We start from the raw sequence: 22692 nt of genomic DNA on the forward strand, positions 1-22692 counted from the left end.
ATCAGCTCAAACATCTAGTTAACAAAAACCAACATGAACTCCATCAATCGCTGCGTCCATTTGAGCAGTCAGGCAGTAACTAGTTACAGTTACTCAATTACATTTACTTTTTAAAAAAAGACTTTTACTGTACTTTATAACTTTACTTGAGTAATTTTATTATGAAGTATTTCTACTCTTACTTGAGTAAGATTTCTGGATTTTCTACCCACTGTATGAAAAACAAACATGTTTTAACCAAAAATTCACCAGACACACACCTGCAGGTTTTGTTAAAGTTTCATAAGTTTTTAATTGAAAAAAACTTATTTGGAAACATTTGTTTTGCCTGATTTTGTTATTTTTTGTTACTTATATGAATTATTGCCATTTTCATTCATGAGATACCAAAATTTCCACTTAACTTTATCATTTAGTTCGTCTGATCTTGTAATTTTTAAATGCTAAATGACCGATAATTTAATCAGTTACTCAGTAATTGAGTAGACGTTTTACCAAATACTCTTTTACTCTTACTGGAGTAATATTTTCGGGTACTCTGCCGCCTCTGGCCTTGAGTAACCAAATAGTCCTGGGATGCGGCGCCCTGATGTGGCGCAGCCAGATGTGGCGTGTAAGTCATCTGATTAATTTGGTGGTGATGAATGCGCCTCAGCTGGAAGCATTAGCAGACAAACACAGGGACGAGGGCAGCGGACACCTGGCGTGTCGTCCATTCCTCGCTGACTGAGGGGCTCAAAGCCGAAACGCCTCCTGGGGATTCAGCAATGCGGCTGCGTCAGGGTGGCGGCTTCCCACAGACCAAATGGTTATAAGTGACGCTAACGACGCTAACGACCAAAAGCTTTCTTTTCTCCTAGCCTCATGGATTTGTGTCGGTGAAGGGGAACAGCTGTCGCCTCATGGGAATATTTTTTACATTTATTAAAGGGCCAGAGTCCCTGTCATGTTTTGTAGTTGCATATTAATAATAGAAAAGGTTACATTTATGTGTTTCTCCAGAATAAAGTAGGAACTGTGGGAATAGTTGATGCTGTTGGATGGATTAGTTGGAAAAACATCCAGAGTCCTCTACATGTACATTTACACTCAGCTTCATTTATTACAGAGCCACAGAACAAATAAACTGCATTTTTCCTCAGAAAATTAAAGTCAGAGTTCTCAGATTAAAATCAGAAATTTGAGAAAAAATGTCAGAATTCTAAAATTAAAGTCAGGATTATGAAATGAAAACAAAAAATTTGAGAATAATCTAAATTTTGAAACAAAAATGCGTTACTCTGAGATTAAACTGTGAAAAAATTCAGGATTCTGAGAAAAAAATTTGAATCCTTAAATTAAAACGAAAAAATTGAGAAAAAGTCAAAATTGTGGGAAAAATAGATTATTCTCAAATTAAAGTCAAAATGGTGAAAGAAAATAAGAATTCTGAGATTTCAGTCAGAATTGTGAAAAAAAAATAATAATAAAAATTCTCAGTCAGTTCTGAGTGTTACTAATCCTTTTCTGCATCATTCTTTCTGCTCTGAAGACTCTTATCTATTATATGATAAATCAGACTTCCATACTGTGGAGCCTTTTCTAGTGGCTCGTTTTAGAGTTTGTGTTTTCAATGGCTGCTAAAACTTTTCTGGCCTCTAATTTGGAAACTTGTTTTTTACCAGCTGCATGCACGCCGTCCCGACTTGTTTAAGGTTTTAATAGAGTGGTGAGGTGGACACATTGGTCTATGTAGGATTTTTTGAACCATACTTTCTATAAAATGACATTTAATACATATTTAGGAGATAAACAGATAAATCCATAATGAGGCAGCACTAAGCATTTCATGAGACCAAAGGCGATTTAGGAACCATAAAAAATGTACAATGAGGAGAAATAGGCGATCCAGTTTACCTGCATCCCCAGAAATCCCATCACAATGGAGTTGATGGTTCCCAGAATCCCTTCTGGGTCGAAGGGCAGCACAGTGAGATACATTTCCTACAAAATACAAACAAAAACAAGTAAATTCAGTGAAAATAATATGTTACATGATTATAATAAGATAAATGTTCCTACTTTGCAAGTGGGGTATCTGTACATGTTATCACCAAACATCCATCGGTCGATGTATCCTGCTGCCCCCCCAGTGCAGTTTGGGTAAAGACCGTCATCGCCGATCCCGCCAGCTCCCAAATATCCTCTAGAGGCAACAATACAACCTCTGTTAGAGTTGATGCTCAACGCTTTCAAATACAGATTTCAACAGTAAGTTCCTCAACCTCCATCCAACTTCCAGAAAATCATGACGTAAAACTAAAAAGAGTAAATATCCCATGATAATGCCCCTTTAATAAACACTATATGCTGGTTGTTTGTTGGCAAAAACATTCAACTAATATCTTAAAAAATGGTTACAATGTAACATTTGAACACTTTTAACCATTTAAAGTCACAAAGATGGAGGAATAAAAGACACACGAGGCAGAAGAGCCAGAGCGAGGAAGATGGATCCTCTGCCTCTTCTTCTCTGGTTCCACACGACCAGACTGAGATTGGCTAATTATACCCTCTGAAGGGCCCACCGCAGGCCCATAAATCACTGTGGGTCCAAACACCTGCAGCTCCAGGCGCAGACTAACACCAAAACAGACCCAAATGGAGACACTCGACGTGGAGATGGTGAGGAAATCTGTTGTTGTGGCATGAATATGCACGGCGAGTTAATGACAGGCGGGCTGCCTTGTTTGGACTTACGCCGGGCAGCCGGGTACCGGCAGGAGGAAGGTGACGCACAGCCAAAACGTCTCCAGCAGGATGATAATCAGCCACTGAGGCCAGAACAGGAGGACGTCCTGGGCAGCGCTCCTCCACTGAGGCTGCAGAGGAAACGAGTCAATATCATTTTAATTAGAAAATACCAACACAAAGTCTGAGTTATAAGTAAAATATAACATAAATAAAAACATCTGAGATAGGTTAATGAGTTCATAAAACATATGGATGGATGGATGGATGGATAAACAATTGGATGGATAAACAGATGGATGGATGGATGGATGGATAAACAGATGGATGGATAAATGGCACCGGCTCAGCTGGCTGCCTGCAGACGCAGCTCCCGTCGTGTGTGTTAATCTGTGTATAAAAAAAATTCTTGCTGTAACTGAAATAATTTCCCTGCTGGGATGAATAAAGTAATTCTTCTTCTTCTTCTTCTAAACAATTGGATGGATGGATAAACGGATGGATGGATGGATGGATGGATGGATGGATATACAATTGGATGGATGGATGGATAAACAGATGGATGGATGGATGGATATACAATTGGATGGATGGATGGATGGATGGATGGATGGATATACAATTGGATGGATGCCCATTCACTAAGTGGAGTAAATGTCTTTCCTCCACTGATGTTGCTTTTCAGTGATGCTAACATGTTCTGATGCTAGCATGTTCTGATGCTAGCATGTCCTGATGCTACCATGTTCTGATGCTACCATGTTCTGATGCTAGCATGTTCTGATGCTAGCATGTCCTGATGCTAGCATGTTCTGATGCTAGCATGTTTAGAGATGCTATCTGAAAACATGCTAGCAGCCATTCATCATCCAGTCCAGTAGCTTGTCATTTTTCAAATACATATATTTGGTTTTATTGGCATTTAGCTTAACTAAAACCTCTGCTATAATCTAACTCCATTGTTTTTATTATTCAAAAACAAATAAAAACCCAAGCTGAGCAACTTAGCATGCTAACATGCTAAAGGTAAATGGTGAAAAACAGTTTGCCATGCTCCCTCAGCTTGGCTTCAGATCATTTAGTTGTGTTTAAATGTGCTGCCTCAGACTGCACCCTTTTAATGTCCGTTTCTGTTGAGCGACTGACAAAAGGGAAGTTGACATGAATTGCTCACCGCTCGCTCTGGGATTTGTTTCTGGCCCCAGAAAGTCTGCAGGAGAGACAGAACAAAGTAGGTGAAGCCCAGACGCTGCAGCACTCCGGGGATCCTGAGCCAGGACCAGGACACTGGGACACAAAGCAAACACTCAGAACTGCACAAACAACCATCACAAACATATTTACATCCAACATTATCACCTCAGAGTCAAACAACGGGCAAAAACTACTCAACAATGTTCAAATATGGACAGAATTAGGTCCAGAAAGATATTTGAATGTTAAGAACGGAGCAAGTTTCCAAGTTATCTCTTGGTTGTGATTGATTGTTATCTGCACATTAGTTAATTGGAGACCTTTGTCACACAAAGTGCTGCAAAACTATCCGATCCCAATCATTGATCCGATGAACAAATCAAATAAGAGGCGGAAATGTCTCGCAGGAGGAGAGGAAGCTCTCACTGATGGTACTTCAGTTAAATCTGTATGTTAAAGGTAATTTAGACCCAAGAAAGCTGAGAAAAGAACGAACGTTTTTACACATTATCGTTCATTTTTGGTGGATTTACGCTTTCAGGAAGTTAAAATACGTTCAATAACAGTGAAAAGTGGCTGATATTGGCGTCTGAGCACTTATAGAAGAGAGCCAGTGAGATTATATACAGGAAGTCAGAATTTTCTTTACTTTGAAATAATCCGTTTATTGAAATTTTATTGCGTTTTGCACAGAACAACAAGTGTATTTTAATAGGCTAGGATGTTATTTATTTCAGGAATTCAATTCAGAAAGTGAAACATAATTTATGTAGATTAGTTAAACAGAGGAGGTGACATTTTTCAGCCATTTATTTCTTAGTTTTCATGATCATGGTAAAAACACCAAACTAGCTAACCTGTAAATTTGAAAATTATTTGATATACAAATTTTATAAAAATGTATTTTATTGCTCAGCAGGTAAAAATAAAAAATAAAAAATCCAAAGAATTAAGTTTTGCATGTTTTATTTAAGGAATTGTGGCACACCAGTTGTTAAAATTTGCCAGTTTTCACCCCAGGGGAAAAAAAGTTTGGACACAACTGATATAATTGAATTAAAATATATTAACTTTCTAAAGTTATACCAAGTTATTGAACCGAAACATTATTCCACGGTGTAATTTATTGCTTCTGACAAAGGTTAGCGCCTCCTTTTCTCTGTCGACTGACATTGAAAGGGTTCGGCGTTTCGAGCTGACGTGACTCCATTCCCTTATTAGATCAAACCGTGGGACTGAAAGACGCAAAGCGTCGTCCTTGGAGACGGAGGGCAAAGCCGCTCCGTACGGTGAAGTCAGATCCACAGAGTCCAGCAGCTGCAGCAGGCCTGTAACTCTATCTGTTTGTAATCGTCCATTACCCAAACAGCCGCCGTTTCGGCTCAGTTCGACGTCCCCAGCCGCAGGACCTTGAGACCGCGCACTCAGCAGCAGTATTTTCCTTAACCCAGTTATCTGTGCAGGAACGTCCATTAGCACCGCGGAGGCTAATGTGCAACAAAGAGCGCCAACGCATCCAAGTGACTGAAATGGAGATTAACTTTAATCACAAATGTGGAGGCGAACCCATTTTATGAGGTTACACAGTAAAAAATTAACAGTAAATATTTATTTTAAAAATGGGTGTTCATTTTTCAAAGTTATATTTTCGCCATGTTATTTATTTATTAAAGGTAAGGGTTCCAAACTCAATATTTAATTTGGATATAAATATTTAGTGTGCAAAGTAAATATTTAATTTTCAAATTTAATATTTAGTTAGAAAGCTAAATATTTAGTTAGCAATCTAACTAATATTTAGTTAAATTAATTAGTTTGTTTAACAGCTAAATATTTAGTTTGTTAACTAAACTTTTTTATTTCGGAAAACAAAATTCTTTTTTTTTTTTTTTAAAAACAAAATTTTAAAATTTTCCAACATAAAGGTTTTTTATTTAGGAAAATAAAAAATTTGTTTGAAAATTAAATGTTTAGTATGGAAAATAAATATTCAACCTGGAACTAAATATTTAGTTAGCAAAATCAATATTTAATTTTGAGCTAAATATTTAGTTTAGAAATTCAATGTTTAGTTTGTAAACTGAATATTTACAAGATAAATAGTTTGTGAACTAAATGTAGCTATCAATTAAACAAATTTAGTTTGAAAGCTAATTAAATTTAGTCTTCAAGCTAAATATTTAAGTCTGGGCTATATATTTAGTTTACAAAATTAACTTCAGACATTTGGCCAATTCACCAAGCCTATTAGCTGTTCAGTCATCCAGCCACTGGGGGCGCTGTTATAACAGTACTGGCTGCATGGCTTTGTAACCCATTCAGCCAGTGAAGACTTGATATGTAGTTACCAGATTCAGCGGGGATTTGCTCGTCATTCAGGTTGTTTGGACTGTTTTGCTAAGGTTTGCTAATTTTTCCGCTTGGATCTGTTTTTATGTCCAGTTTTGTCTTTTCTACCATTTCCACTGAATTGAACTCCAAAGTGGAATTAAGTTAATTTTAATAAGTTTGTGTATAAAATACTTAAGATCCTGAAATAGGACTGCTGATCAATTCTGGTTAATGTTTTAAGGATCCTTAAAGGGGGATGTACTATGCAAAATTCACATTTTTGATGTTTTTGTACTTCCATTTGGGTTTCTGCTGCTTTTAAAAGCAGTTCAAATGTTTTTTTTAAAAAAAACATCCCACAGCCGTTATTTGGCAATAAGTTAATGTGTTTTGGTTACCTTGACAACGAGCCATTTCATAAACCTTCATAATGTAACGTCACAAATCAGCCGGCACTGCCCCTCACCCAGTGACCCCAGAGAAGTCCAGCCTGTTCCCTAGCAACCCCCAGAGAGCTCCGTCGTTACCTAGCAACCCGAGTTCCAGCACCTTTGGTGAGCTTGTTTGACAAACTAATGCTTGAAGGGGGTATTGTTACTATCATTGGTGTAATTTTGCATGCATATCCATTTGTTTAGATCATTCACTACAAGCTACTACACTGGAAGGGCAAACTGTTCACAGTAATGTAGTTGTTGATTTGCTCTCTAGCTTTGTTTTTGGGCATGTGCACCGACTGATGGCACCCTTTGAATTTCATTGTCCTTGTGACAATGACAATAAAGATTTATCTTATCTTATCTATCTTATCTTCTCCCAAAGCTCTGATTTAAGCATTTTGTGAGGTTGGTTTTAAACCTACACGGGCCATCTCGGGGAGAATAGTTGAGAAAGCAGAAGCCGATTATCAGCAGCGCAACTGTCCTCCAGGTGATTTTTCTCAGCAGCTGCAGGCGGCCGACTCCTCTCCTCTGCATGGAGCTGAAGGCCAAAACCACTGAAGTCCCAATTATAAACACAAACCTGCAAGACAAAACACCAGGATGTCATTTAGACACGCAACGTGCACGCAGGCGGAGAGAAAATATCAGGCTGGACTTACCAGGGCATGACCAGATCAGCCACCGTTAAACCTGCAACAAATATAGCAATCAGTGATCTAAACAAACAGATTCACTGGAGCGTTACTCGTCTGGGCTCAGAGTCAGTAAACTATATTAATCCCACAGGATCATACCAACAAACAGCTAAATGCTGGATATGCTAGGTATTAGCAATACGATCAATTCACCTAAACTTATTAACGAGCCATTAGCAATAGGATAACTAAACTTAGCGTTAGCTATTAGCAATATGTTAACAGCTAAGTTTACTGTCCACTAGCTAATAGATAGCTATTAGCAATACAACACCTAACAGCTGTATTTGCTGTTAGCTCTCTATTTTATATAACAACAATTAGCTACACATTATTTTAGCTAGTTGTTAGCAATACAACAAAAGCTAGCAACTGTTGGCAAATACAGATGGCAAATAGGTTTAACTTAACTTATTGTTAACTACCTATTAGTAATATCATAACAGCTAAAATTACTGTTAGCTAGTTATAATTGTAATATGTAAATATTTCAGCAGAAATTATAAAACAGACAAAACTGGACCTAAAAATAGATCCTAGCAGTAAAATTAGCAATCCTCAACAAAACAATGCAAACAACCTGAATGTTGGCAGCGTAAAGGTTTATAAAATGTTAAAAACGCTACAATGTTGACTGAACTGAAGACATTTTAAAAAGATAGATTAGCTCTGAATTCTCAAAAATAAATCTCTGTCATTTCAGCTGAATTTAAAATAAAACAAAATCTCTGAAATCCTCCATGTTTGTCCTCCATTCATCATGATGGCTGACCAGTTTAGACGATGCAGCAGCCATGATGAGGAAATGTAATTTGTATTTAGCAGGTTCAGGTTTCTTGCTAGCAGAGCCCAATCTGTTCTGGTTCTATAGATTCATGCGGGTTCTGCTTTTCAGCCTCACCGTTCCAGGGAGCGTGTTGGAAGAACCAGTAGCCGCCTCCGCCGTAGTTCACAAACACCATCACTGTCAGGGCAAACCTGCAGAGGCGTGAACAGATGAGTGCACAAAAAGGAGACATTAGTTAGAGTAAAGGAAGGGAAGAAGGAAGAAAAGAAGGGAGAAGGATTTATTCCAGATTTGTGGTGCATAAAAGCTGAATGCTGCTTCTCCATGTTTGGTTCTGGAGATGTAGAGCAGAACCAGAACAAGAAGACCTGAAGGGTCTGGAAGGTTGATACGACAACAGCACATCTTTAAGCCCTTCAGTGATTTATAAACTAACAACAGTATTTTTTTTAAGTCTAATTTCTCAGTGAAGACCTGGGTGATGTGCTCCGTCTACCTGGTTTTAGTCAGAACGCCAGGAGCAGCGTTCTGGATCAGCTGCAGCTAGACCATTGATTTTTTTTTTTTATTCAGACCTGTGAGTACACTGCTGCAGTAATCAATGCGACTAAAAATAAACGCATGGATGAGTTTCTCTAGATCTTGCTGAGACATTATTAGTCCTTTAATCCTGGAAATGTTCTCCAGGTGACAGAAGGCCGACTTTGTAACTGTCTCTATGTGACTCTGACGGCTCAGACCCAGATTTCATCCTGATCTCTAGTTTTCAGCTGTAAAAACTGAAATTCTGTGCTGACGGCAGATTGTTCCTCTTTAGGTCCAAAGATAATAAATTCTGAATAAAGGAGCCAAGCAAGGAAGGAACCATGTGAAAAATGAGAGAAGGAACCAAGGAAGAAAGGAGACAAGGACAACACAAGGAAGAAGGAAGTAGGAAAGAACAGCAGGAAATGAAAGTGAGATCATAATACTACATGGAGCCCTGAATTGAAGCCGTTTTTATTGGCGAATGCCGCCTCAGCATTATGAATCACTCAGGAAATGAGCGCCTGTCCTCTGGATCTCCTCGGCTTCGCTGACTAAAGACTTTGCACCTAATATATGATACACTTTATGCTTTCCCGCCGGCCAAGCTGCTGAAACACTGCGCTCATGTGACGAAGGGCTTCACTATGTTTGATAAACAGCTGGAGAGGCCATTAATACACATTAGTACAGATTATTACACATTAGTACAGATTATTACACATTAGTACTGATTATTACACATTATTACAACACGACGCATGTTTCTGCACTAAATCTGCTTACAGTTCCTTTCTGTTCACTTTGGTTTTCATGTGCCATTTAATAAAAACTAAAAGAAATCACAGGAGTTACACTGGGAGTCAAAATGAGATTAGTTCAACCTCTGAGGATAAAACCGTCTGATAAGGTGCATCTACCTCTGCCTCATCTTGTTTTTTATGTCCGGATTCAATTAAGAGGTGCACCAAAGCCATTACTGCTCCAACCTGCTGATACAAGATTTTAATCGGCCGCTATCATCTCCGAAAGGCTATTGAAGCAGAGTAAAACCCTCCCTCCGCCTCTCACACACACCCGGGCTACCGTTTAAACTTTGACGAAGGTATCCATTAGTTGCCATAGCAACGTAGACAAAGGTTAAACCCACCGCTGCCAGATGAGACCCTGTTAAAAGAAAAAGTGCAGCAATCTCTCCACTTATTGGCCGTCTTTTTAATTAAAACCCCCAGCTGTCTGATTCCAAACGGGAGCTTTATTACGCTGCGTGTGAGGAAACTAATCATGGATGAAGGGAGATAATTAAAGGCTAATATGATGTACGACGACAGGTCTTTGTTTTGTTTTGCATCTGAACATTGTGGACTTTTTGTTTTTTTCCTCAGCTCGTAATCAAGTTAAGGTTGTTAACGTCCTCATGGAGATCTGCGGAGAGGAGAGCGTTTGTTCCTTGATTAAGGCCTATGACTCAGGGAAAATTATTTAGACGCATGTTTTGCAGCATCTAGCTGTGGAGTAGAAGTGAAGATGTTTGTACGCGCAGTGCATCTGGAAAGTATTCACAGCGCTTCACTTTTTCCACATTTTGCTACATTGCAACCTTGTTCCAAATTCTATTTAATTAATCTCTTTTTTTTATAAGTCCACATGCAAACACCTCATTATGGCAATGTGGGAAAAGGCTGTTGAGAGTTTTGCAAACAGTTAACTATGCATTAGCAATTAGATTAGTTCAGCTAAGTTTATTGTTGACATACAGCAACAACTAACCTTACTGTTATCTAGTTGTTGACTAGAAGAGCTTACATATAAACTAGCACGTATTGTAAGTGAAAATCTGCCGGTGGAACTAGTAGTTCATCAATATTAAGGAATTATTGGTTTAAAGCAAGCTCCTATTTCTTACTGAACAGTTATTTTTAAGTTAGTTTGACTTCTTTCAAGTGTGCCAAGACATTTGCACTAGGCCAAAAATGCTTGGTAAGATTTTGTGTTTTTGCAGTGTGTGGACTATATGCTTAAATGTCAGGTTTGTTCCAGGAAACCAAACAGTTTAATAAACCAACATTGCCAAGAATACTGCAAATAAGAATTATTCCAGAAGGTTATTGATGGCTACAAACATCAGTGGTAAAGGTACATTTAGCTAAGGGATCTTTCTGTATAGTTTGCATGTTACTCCTACGCACATTCTTGCACCTTTACAGCCGAAAAAATACAGATGCTAAATTATTTAGTCTCTCTAAATTGCGCTGAGGTATGAATGTGTGTAAAGATGTTTGTCCTGTGGGTTGGCGAACTGTCCAGGGTGTACCGTAAGCTTAGCCAAGGTTCTGTTTGTCTGATCATATGTGAAACTGGATCTGAAAACCTGGATGCCAGTCAAAGTTAGGCTCAGAGTGAGTCAGCCATCTGGTTTTGTTGTAATAGTTGTAATATATTGACTAACAGTGAGATTTTCACCGGAGAGAAAAACCAAACGAAAGGCTTTCAGCCGTGGGGCACAAGATTAAAAATCTAAATCCTTTTAGAAAAATTAACGCGCGACCATAACCCGGGTTTCTCTGTATATCATGTCAGCGGCGCCAGAGCAACGAGCAGAAAAAGCTTTCAGCTGAGAAGGAAAGCCTTCAGAAATGCCTCAGTGTTTATGGCAGGTGACTGATGCGTCTGTTCTCTGCAGAAAGTTGTAACTTATCAGGGTTATGGATCATAAGTCACAGGGCTGCGGAGACACCTGCAGCGTAAATCTTCAGTGCTGAGTCACAGTTTGATTAAATGTCATCTCATGTGTCATCAGTCAGGACATCAACATGGGGAAAAGTGTTTGTAATCTTAGACCAGATGGTTTTCAGATTGAAACATGGAGCAAAACACTGCAAAAACAAAGTCTCACCAAGTATTTTTGGTCTAGTTTCTTGCACAAACATCTAAGTACACTTGAAATAAAACAAAAATAACTTAAACGTAACTTTTCAGAAAGCTATAAAAGCTTGTTTTAAGTCAATAATTCCTTAATATTGATTAAAAAAAAGTAAGTATTCACTGTTGGCTCGTATAGCAATATGATAAACACAGATACATGCTGGGCATGCTACGTATTAGCAATAAGATCAGTTCAGCTAAGGCTATTAACTTGCCATTAGCAATATTACAACAGCTAAGTTTACTGTTAGCTATTTGCAATACATTAACAGCTAATTTATTGTTCACCAGCTATCAGCAATGCAACAGCTGCTATATTTAGTGTTAGCTCTCTATGTGCAATCTAACGACAAATAGCTAAACATGTTTAGCTAGGTATTAGCAATAAGATCAATTCAGTTGTTATTAAGCTACTAGCAATATGATAGCAGCCAAGCTTACTGTTAGCTACTAGCATTAACAGCTAAGTTTACTGTACACTAGTAAAGCTACTAACTGTGTTTGCTGTTGGCAAGCAATTCGCAATACAACAACAAATATCTAAACATGCAGCCAGCAATAAGATCAGTTTATCTAGGATTCTTCTTAACCAGACATTAGTAATATATTGACAGCTAAACAAACTGTTAGCTATTATTGGCAGTAAGAGTTTACAGATAAGCTAGGGAAGAGCAACAACATCAGCTAATCTACCTTTTAGCTAGCTAATTTAGCAATATTATAACGGCTAACAGGTAAAGATTCAGTTAGCTAGGTTTTAGCAATAAGATCAATTCAGCTAAGCTTATTGTTAACTAGATATTAGCAATATCATTACAGCTAAAGTTACTGTTAGCTAGTTATTGGCAATAAGAGCTTACAGATAAATTAGGTATGAGCAGGTATTAATCTAGGAATGGTACTAAAATAAATGAATTAATTTTTTCATTAAAATTAATTATTGACTCTAAAAAAAAAGCTTCTATCTTGCTGAAAAGCTACGTCTAACCCAGTTTTGTCTTATTTCAAGTGAACTGAGACATTTGCACTTGGAACCAGACCGATACTTGGTAAGATTTTGTGTTTTTGCAGTGAAATCTGAAGATGAAACATGTCTTTCCAGGTACTGCTCGTAAACTACATAAAAATGTTGCATATTACATTTGGGATGTGTGCAGAACAGATTCAAATTGATTTTCCTGCAGAGGGGAAGCCACAGATGGAAATGATGCCGGTCGTCTGCTGGATGTAATCCGTGTCCTGCTGAATTTCCTCTCGCTCTCTGGTTTGGCAGGAGATCTATGGCCGTGTGGATGTGTGCTGATATGTTGATGATATTATTACATCAATTATTTGGCAAGGGGGAGGTCAAAGCCACACCAGCATCCTGTTTCCACAGAGGCGTGCTTTGTGTCTACCCCCAGGCCACAATTAAGGCAAACAGGGAGCCCAGATTCAATCACATGCATCACTCCTATCCAACAGAAACACTCTGTTCCAAACCGGCAGCGCTCTCATATCAGAAACCATGCCCAAAGCTACACCGCCTCATAACAACAGCTTCAGGGAGCATGTGGCCAGACGGTGACCCATGTAATTATTTATTATACTGGGCCTGTAGATCTTCATCATGCCTTGACTGCTGTAAAAAGGATTAGCATGTGAATGGGCCCATGTGGTGATAGCCTGATAAAAAGGATGGTTGTTGATGGCGTACATACCCTCGGAAAGCATCCAAGGAGAGCAGACGCGACGGCTTGGCTTCACCGCCAACATGCGCAGCCTCAGCAGCCTCCTGTAGAAATAACAGCCAGGAGATAAAATAGCTTCAGCACTCAAATTACATTCAAATGAGGGTAGTTTGGCTGTAATTTTATTCCAAATATGTGTTGGTTATATTCGGCTGTGTAATTGAAGCAAAGGACACACAAGCAGAGTTCAAGACACTTTCAAATAAACTTTTTAAATATGCAAAACTTTTATAAACACAACTTTTAAAATGCCCATATCTCAGAGTCCAAACTGTAAACTTTTCAATTTACAAACCACAAAAGGTCAAATCAGCTATTTACTTTGACATTAGCTAAAGAGTAAGCTTAGCTTGGCTGATCTCATTGCTCAAAGCTAACCGCTATCATTGTGGTAATAGCCAGCCAACATTCACCATAGCTGATATTATTGCTTGCTAACAGTAAGGTTAGCTGTTAATTATCATATTACTAATGTCAACGTAACAGTTAGCTTGGCTAATCTTATGCTAAAACCTACCAAACAGTGAATTTATCTGTTAGCTCTTATCTTATTACTAAAAACTAAAAGTATGCTTACCTTTTAACTGTTATTATGTTGTTAATAGCTAGCTAAAAATGAGCTTAGCTGATTGCATTGCTAATACCTAGCTTATCTGTAAGCTTCTATTGCCAATATCTAGCTAACGGTAAGTGTAACTATTACATTGCTAATATATAGTTAACAATAAGCTTAGCTGAACTGATCTTGTTGCTGATACCTAGCTAACTGCATGTTTAGCTACTTGTTATATTGCAAATAATGAGGTAAGAGTAAATACAGCTTTTTCTTGTATTGCTTATAGCTAACAGTAAGCTCAGCTGGACAGATCTTATTGCTAAAGCCTAGCACACCCAGCAAGTAAAGCTGCTTATTGTTATCATATTGCTACAGCAAGCTAACAGTAAATACAGCTGCTAGCTTTGACGCGTTACATGATGCTAGCATCAATCTTTGGTCTGTTGATTCACTTAGTGCTCCAACACCTGCAATGGTGGACAGTGTTCTTGTATTGCTTATAGCTAACAGTAAGCTCAGCTGGACAGATCTTATTGCTAAAGCCTAGCACACCCAGCAAGTAAAGCTGCTTATTGTTATCATATTGCTACAGCAAGCTAACAGTAAATACAGCTGCTAGCTTTGACGCGTTACATGATGCTAGCATCAATCTTTGGTCTGTTGATTCACTTAGTGCTCCAACACCTGCAATGGTGGACAGTGACATTGGTAGCAGTAGCTAGTTCTTAGCTAGCTTGGTGTTTAGTGGTTTATAAGATTGTTTGTTTTCATCTGAGAGGGCCAGCTTGAGTCTTATTTCAGATCTTTGGAAAGTGGTGACAGATCTCCTGTTTTCCTTATGAACCTTCTTTATTCCAGTCTGGGGTTGATGTCCCGAAGTGGAACTGAATATGAAGACGTTTCATCTCTAATAAAATGTTCAAATTCTGATGAATGCGATAGATCAAATGGCCGCCGGGGTCAAAACAGTTAAAAATTGTTTCTCTCTCTCTTTGAAGGCAGCAGCTCCTTCGTGGCCTGCTGCCCTCCCAGTTGGATTAGCCAGCCTTACTGGCCTCCGTGCACCAGGATGAAGCGCCAGAGCATGAAGACACCGGCGCTAATATGTCATGATGGATCTGCATGCCATGCAGACGGCATATGGAAGACAGAGACATGTTGCTTGTTCCAATGAGAGGAGCTATTCATGCTCACCAAAGACACACTGCAGCCCCTGCCAGGAACGGAGACGATTGGACGGACGCGGCGCTCCACCGCTCCCATAAAAGCTCTGCTCTGCCAACGTTTGTATCAATCATTCAATTAGTGTCTCTCAAACGGCCTGATGATTGGAGGCTCACAGCAATTTTAGTGTACTAAGAACTGGATCGTGGCAATGTGTTCGATTTCAAAATAAAAATATAAAAAGTATTTTTCCCAGAGTACTTTCACACCAACATGAATGTTCTGGATGACGGAGCCAACAAGACATAAAAAAAAAACATACATTTTTTTAAACGACTTAAGGTTTCCCATAATGCTTCCTTAGGATAGGTCTACTGTTTATACAAAACATGTCTATTAAATTTTTTTGCACAACATCCTTCTTAAATAATCAGATTTTAATCTGCTCAGTTTCAGAATGAGATGTTTTATGTCCTCTGTCACTTTAAATCCAGATAAGCTGCTGCCCGAAACTCAACGTTTACACTCAGATGTGAAAATGGCTGCAAACAGATGCATAATTATACAACTGTATGTCTTTGAAAAGCAGAAGTGGAGCCTCCTGCACCACCAACAAGAATGCAGCAAGTGTTTTCCAGCAGCCATTGTACAGCGCATACAGAGGTAAAACCAGCAGACCAAACGTGCTCAGTTTGGGTTGCTAGGTGATGGGTGGAATGCCGCTCGGATTGCTAGGCAACGGGCTGGACTTCACTGGGGTTGCGACACTGCAGATTATTTCACTAGTAAATAGTTCTAGTCAATATTAAGGAAATATTGACTTAAAATAAATTTCTGTTATTTTGCTGAAAAGTTACTTATAAGTTATTTTTATCATGTTTGCACTAGAAGATTTTGTGTTTTTGCAGTGTAACGGCCTGGGCTCAGTTTGGGTTGCTAGGTAACGGGCTGGGCTTTACTAGGGTTGCTAGGTAACGGGCAGTGCCTGCTGATTTTTGATGATGCATTCTGAACATATTTGAAAGGCTCGTTTTCCAGACAACAGAAAACATTCAGAAATGGCTGGATGATTGTTTGTTTTTCTAAGTGCTTGTACTGTTTTTAGAAGCTGTAGAAACCCAAATAAAAGTATAAAAGTCTCATTTAACATAATGTTTATGCATTTAAAACATTTCTAAATTAAATCAATGGAGTTTTACAGCTAACTCCATTCATTAGGGTAGTAATCTAATGCATTCATTAAAGAAGCGTATTACTCACATTATCCACGGAGTGCAGAGGATCTTGGCAGCAGATTATTTTAATACATTCAGATGTGCAACGCCTCCTGCAAGAAAAGACAACTGAGGGATGGAAGAGTGATCAGTAATGACGTATGAAACATATCCATACCTGTAGACGTAAGGCACCACAACAGATAATAACACAATAACAGCCAGTAGCAGAGCCGCCACCAGAAGAGCTGGAAAAATGAAGGACAACAGGAAGTTAGCAGGCTGGGATTGTGTATTCATCTCCTGTTACTTTAGAAATGCATCAAAAGATGCTAATAAACAACTATTTCTATTCCCTTTTTAAATAAGAAAAACATGTTGTTGCCTAGTTTAGCTGCCGATTATTTTAATTTAGGCTGAAATGATTAATTCCGATTAATCATTTCAGCCTTACACTTAATTTATGAAGGTTTAAGTCAAATCAGTGCCATTTTTCTGTATCGGATCGGTATTGGCTGATGCTACATCTCAGATATCGGTATTGGAAGTAAAAAAGTGGATCGTTGGATCCCTAGTAGAGACGTAGCAAAAAAAACAAAAGACAAAAACAAAGCACTGACCAAAAATGCAAGCCACACCTTTCAGATTTTTCATGTCCTCTTCTTTTGTTTTATTGGTTTAGCATAAAAAAACTTCACCAAAACTGAATTGAAGTCTATTTTTGTAATGTGTGAAAATCGAAAGTTAACATGGTTTGGATAGTTTTCTCATCCCTTTTGAAGAGTTTAACTGATTAAAACAGATTACCCAGCTTCATTGAGTCCTCTCATCAAGCCGCAGGTAATTTAAAGCGACAGTGTTTGTCCAAAGTGGAAAAACAAACAGAAAGAAGCCATTTTTAATTCAGGGGAATAATGCATGCAGTTCTGCTCATTTAATTTGATCGGAAAAATCCCAGCGTTCCCAACTCCCGATCATAAATCACATTATAGCATTTTCCTTTATTTGCTGCCCTTCCGATTAAACTCAATTTAAAGTCCACATTCACTGACAGGCCGACATATTTAGAGGGAAAGAAAACAAAATAACAGCCGATCCTGGTGAGAAACATGGAGTCAGCAGGCGATTTTGGTCAGTTTGGTAGTAACTAGTTACATTTACTCAGTTACATTGACTGGAGTAACCTTTCTAAAAATATATAATTTTAGGAGTATTTTTCCTATGCTGTACTTTTTACTTGAGTAATTTTATTATGAAGTATTTCTACTCTGACTTGAGTAAAATTTCTGTATTTTCTACCCACTGAATGAAAAACAAACATGTTTTAACCAAAATTCACCAGACACACACTTGCAGTTTTGTTAAAAGTTTCATAAGTTTTTTATTGAAAGAAACAGATTTGGAAACATTTTATTTTGCCCGATTTAGTTACTTTTTGTTACTTTATGAATTATTGTCATTTTTGTCCTTAAAATACCAAGATTTTCACCTAACTTTATATTTTATTCCATCTGATGATGTGATTTTTAGATATTAAATGATTGATAATTTGATTAGTTTCACTGCAAAAATACAAAATCCTTCCAAGAAACTTTGGTGTAGTTTCTAGCGTAAATATCTTAGTTCATTTCAGTAAGTCAAAATTAACATAAAGTAACTTTTCAGCGAGATATACGAGCTTGTTTTCCTTAATTCTGATGAAAAAGTTCTAGTTTCATTGGCATTGTTTTGCTAAGGAAAAAATGTTTTCTTATAAGAAAAATAATTTGCCAGTGGAACTAGAACTGGGTTGCTAGGCGACGGGTTGAGCTTGGCTGGCGTTGCTAGGTAACGATGGTGAAATAAATGACATAATCTGCCAGTGGAACTAGAACTTTTGTAACAAAATTAAGGAATTATTTACTTAAAACAAGCTCATATATCTCGCTGAAAAGTTACTTTAAGTTCATTAAATCTTATTTCAAGTGTACCAAGATATTTGTACTAGAAACTTGACCAAAATTACTTGGTAGGATTTTGTGTTTTTGCAGTGTACTCAGAACTTGAGTAGACTTTTTATCAAATACTTTTTCTCTCTTACACGAGTATAATTCTTGGCTTCTCTGCCCGCCTCTGGTTGCGTAAAAGCAAACATTTATAACAAAACGAAGCCGGATGAAACGACAAGAGGTCGGGTTTTCCTAACAGGGTCGCCTCGTTTCCAGCTGCTGACCAGAACATTACTGAGGCTGATCCGGTCCGCAGGGGCGGTCGGAGTAATCACCGGTCTGCAGAGCTAATGGAAGCTCGCCGTGCTGTGGAAGGCGAAGTCACACTGACCGGCGCAGATAATGGCCACTTGGCCTTAAAAGTCTGATCTGAGCATAATCTGCAGTGTTGTTAAGTAGAGTGTGCATTATGCAGAGAGACGCTTTCAGAATCCCATTACGCCTCTAATCCCTCCACGCCGCCTAATGCACGCCGCCGTGTCACAACCAGCACCACACATTTCTCCTTTCATTCGTTTTCAGGACGGCCGCGCCGGTCTGATCGATGCACAGAGAGAGGAGCGGTTCTGATCTACGGAAGAACATTAGGGCCACAAAAAAGAAACAAAGAATTCCTATTATTTTTTCTCCAAACTTGTGACTTTTTCCTCATAATTTTGACTTTTTTGGAGAATTTTGACTTTTTCTTCACAATTTTGATGTTTTTCTCAGAATATCAACTTTTTTCTCAGAATTTTGATTTTGATCTCAGAGTTTTGGCAGAATTTTGGCTTTTCGCTCTGTGTTATTTTTTCTCAAAATTTAGGCTTTTTTTTCTCTGAATTCTGAATTTTTTCTCTGAATTTTTGATCTCAGATTTTTTATGGTTTCTTTTTCAGAATTCTGACTTTAGTCTAGAAATTTTGACCTTTTTTTCCCCTCAGAATTCAGATATTCTTTGTCAGAAAAATAGTCAGAATTCTGTCCTTTTCCTGAGATTTAAGACTTCAGTTTCACAGTTATTACATTTTTTTAAACTGACATTTGGAAATGTTTTTACCTTAATCTCAGAATGTTAATTTTTTTCTAATTAATTCTAATTGTGTTTGAATCTATGTCTAAATCCAAATAAAAGCCAAACATTCTTAGGTGTATGTCAGTTATGTAGTTAGCATAGCATTACCTCCCTAAATTAATGGTCCGAGTAATTTTTTCCCAAAAGTGACTTTGGCAAGAAAAAAATCCCTTTAGGATGGTGACGGTAATTTGCTTGTTGTTGCAAATGTATTTGGTAGATTAGAGTTTTAAGGCTAGATTTTCTTGATGGTACATAAACAATTTCAACAAAAAAGTATTTATTTCCAGTGGCCCTAATGTTCTTCTGTTCTGACTCAGGTAAGTAAACGTTGGGCTCCGTGTGGCCCAAATGTCGGTTCTGTCACTGCGTCCTCATTGAGTGTGTTATACTTACGCACGTAAGCATTGTTTGGACTCTTATCCACTGAGACGCTGCAGATTGGGTCAGCGGAGGCCGCGGGCGTCTGCATCCAAACAGAGTAATGGCCTCCCTCCTTATATGTTCGACTCCATCTGCAGCCACAACACCAACAGACAAATTTCCCTGAAAAGCTTTTATCTGATGCCGTTTTTTCTGTAAAAGCCGCCTGCTGTTTTTCTCATCAAAACAGTGCAAAGACAAAAAAACGTGTTAATGGATTCAGATTCACCTGTGAAGGTCAGGAGCTCCACCTGGTGGCAGAACCATGAAAAACACCGATTCCAGATTCATCCACAACGTTGCAACCACAAACTTCAGTTTTCGTTGGTAAAACCACGTCATGACAATTTTTTATTTTTAAGATTCATCTAACAAATGGATAAAGTTAGGCATAAAATAAAATATTTCAGTGAAAAACTCACATTTACTGTTTATTATGTAAAAGGTTCAGCATAATAACTAAAGAAATAAGTCAGCAGAATTAGCATAGTTTTATTCAAACTAATATTTTAAAATAAAAAAGTGAAATTTTAATCTGTGTATTAATTTCATTGAATGCACAAGAACAAGGCATGTTTTACAGTTCATCCACTCCCTCTCCATGATACTCAGCAAATGTATGTAAACTTTTGAACTGAAGGCAAGTTACGAAAAACCTAAATAGAAATCATTTTGGCAATTCTAACTCAACTAAAACAATAAAAGTTTGTTTTGATTTAACTTCGTGAAAAAAATTAATGTGTCTTTTTATTTTTAATTCAAAATTTTAATTAAAAAAAAAACTATGAAGATCAAAAATATTATTTATAAAAATGCCCTGGAGAAGTTGACTGCAGCTCAACATTGTTTTTAGATCAATATGTCTTTAAATAATTGCATAATTTCCCTAAAATGTCAAAATGTTCCAACGTTTCATTATTTGTCACCTTATTAAGTGTAAAAAAAAAAAAAAAGCTAAAACGTTAGCAGCGCAGCGTAAATCTCCTGACCTCTGATTGTCTCCAGTTTCAGGAACAGAAACATGGATTGCATGTTGCTATCGATCCGGAGCTGCAATGACAGACCGGCTGTCACTCTGACGGGTTTTTTTCTCTCACCGGGGAAAGCAAATCAATCGCCTGGTTAGAGACCTCAGCATTGATCACAGAAGAACAAAGACGAGAAAAATAAAGGTGATTATGGGAGTAAATCCATCCACAAACACACAGCTCAGTTTATAAAGATGGAAAATGTCTCTGTTCTCCAGTTGCCTTCAGGTTTTAGTAAACCATTTTCATCAATTTTAGCATATTGGCTCTCATTAACCCCCGAAAGCTTCCTGATCAATAACCTCAGAGGTTTCAGAGACAACGTCACTCAGCTCCCAAAAGCAGGTCACGGTTTCTCAAACAGGCCAGTAAATAATCCCGCAGGATGCTGATGCCACCGTCTGTAAGCTAGCAGGAGAAACGGTGAATGTTAGCGATGCTAGCAGCTGGTTTTCACCTGCAGAGCGTTGAGTTCCTGGTCTGCGGTTCAACCTGCAGCGTCAGGGCGAATTTAGTGCTGATTATTGCAGACGCATTGTTGTTGTTGGGCTTCACGGTGACCAGCTGCTGCTTCACACACTGGAACATTAAAAACAGGCAGAAATTTTCATTTAAACAACTAAATCTGTCTCTAAATTACATAAAGTTAAATGTGAATTACAAAAAATATGAACAAAAAGAAAATAAAGTACACATAATATGGGATTAAAACAGAAATTATTTGGGTTATTTACCCTGTCATAAGAGAAAAAAAGGTCATATTTTCACCTTGTTATTCATTAAAGAATGTCACAGATTCAGACTAAATATTTACTTAGCTAAATTAAATATTTAGCTTGGAGCCAAATAATCAGATTGTAAACAAAATATTTAGTTTAGTTAGCTCGCTTGCCAAATATTTAGTTATAAACTAGCTTCTTTAGCTGACTTTTGTCAACTAAACTATCAGCTAAATATTTAGTTTGGTGTAGAATAATAAAACTATCAACTAAATATTTAGCTTAGCTAGCTTCCTAACTAGATTTTTAGTTTGGAGACATGTACTTACATGTACTTATTTAGTTATCAAGCTAAATAAGCTAAATATTTGGTTTACCAACTAAATATTTAGTTATACAGTCAAGTTCTTACCTTGATAAGTAAATGACAAGCTAAATGTGGCCTTGGCCTGACATAATTAAATTATAAACAAAAAAATTGTTTTTAATTAAAGATAGTAAACTAAATATTTAGCAAAGTTAGCTTGTCAACTTGATATTTAGCTTAGTTAGCATGCTAACCAATTGCTCACCAATTTTTTTGTGAGCAAGATTTAACGACAAAGTAAAGATTTAGTTTGTAGCTAACTTTTTAGTTTGTTATGAAGTGATTTTCCGTTACCTTGTAGCAGTAATCTGAGGTGTAGAAAACCCGGACCGGTTCTGTTAGCTTGTTGTGAAACGTGAGCAGAGCCTGGTCCATTTTCAGAGGAAGTTCTGCAGAGATTCAAGTTGATTTATGGACTTCATCATAAAAACACGACATCTAAAGGGCGTTTCACATCACAACACGTTTCAGACGAGCTGGAGGAAAACAGAAAATATGCGACAGAAATCAGACTGAGCCAAACGTCACTCACCGTCCTCTGAAAATACAGAATAAAACTCCTCATTTTTGATGAATCCTCCTCCGCTACAGGCAACCAGGAGTAAAACTAACAGGCCTGCAAAGCGCAGCCTGCTGGATTGCATGTCGGTTCTTGGAAACTATCTGTCCTTCTGCTCATCTTTACAGCTCTCCCACCTGCGTAAAACCCGGTCAAAGGTCACTGAGACTCTGCTTTCAGTCATATATCCGGCCAATACATCGTTATAAATTCCGAAATGGAAGATTGATAGAAAATCTAAAGTTTATTATGATTTTAGA

General features: G+C 37.8%; 1 protein-coding gene across 3 annotated transcripts in view; it reads right to left on the reverse strand.

Annotated features, from left to right (window-relative positions):
• Positions 1 to 22674, reverse strand: part of LOC114137570 (heparan-alpha-glucosaminide N-acetyltransferase) — a 31742-nt gene extending 9068 nt beyond the window's left edge. The window contains exons 1-14 of one of the 3 annotated variants that reach the window (XM_028006249.1): positions 22406 to 22674; positions 22168 to 22262; positions 21245 to 21366; positions 19733 to 19851; positions 16473 to 16542; positions 16341 to 16407; positions 13331 to 13404; positions 8295 to 8371; positions 7358 to 7388; positions 7118 to 7278; positions 3905 to 4017; positions 2740 to 2861; positions 2062 to 2185; positions 1897 to 1983 (exon numbers count right to left, since the gene is read on the reverse strand). In XM_028006249.1, the coding sequence (XP_027862050.1) occupies positions 1897 to 1983; positions 2062 to 2185; positions 2740 to 2861; positions 3905 to 4017; positions 7118 to 7278; positions 7358 to 7388; positions 8295 to 8371; positions 13331 to 13404; positions 16341 to 16407; positions 16473 to 16542; positions 19733 to 19851; positions 21245 to 21366; positions 22168 to 22262; positions 22406 to 22517 (1374 nt within the window). In that variant the 5' untranslated portion in view covers positions 22518 to 22674. Of the gene's footprint in view, positions 1 to 1896; positions 1984 to 2061; positions 2186 to 2739; positions 2862 to 3904; positions 4018 to 7117; positions 7279 to 7357; positions 7389 to 8294; positions 8372 to 13330; positions 13405 to 16340; positions 16408 to 16472; positions 16543 to 19732; positions 19852 to 21244; positions 21367 to 22167; positions 22312 to 22405 lie in introns of all 3 variants that reach the window. The other 2 variants (XM_028006250.1, XM_028006251.1) reach the window with 2 other exon arrangements.
• Between the last annotated feature and the right edge of the window lie 18 nt (positions 22675 to 22692).

The sequence above is a fragment of the Xiphophorus couchianus genome, chromosome 22 (genome assembly GCF_001444195.1).
Source record: "Xiphophorus couchianus chromosome 22, X_couchianus-1.0, whole genome shotgun sequence".
NCBI lineage: Eukaryota > Metazoa > Chordata > Actinopteri > Cyprinodontiformes > Poeciliidae > Xiphophorus > Xiphophorus couchianus.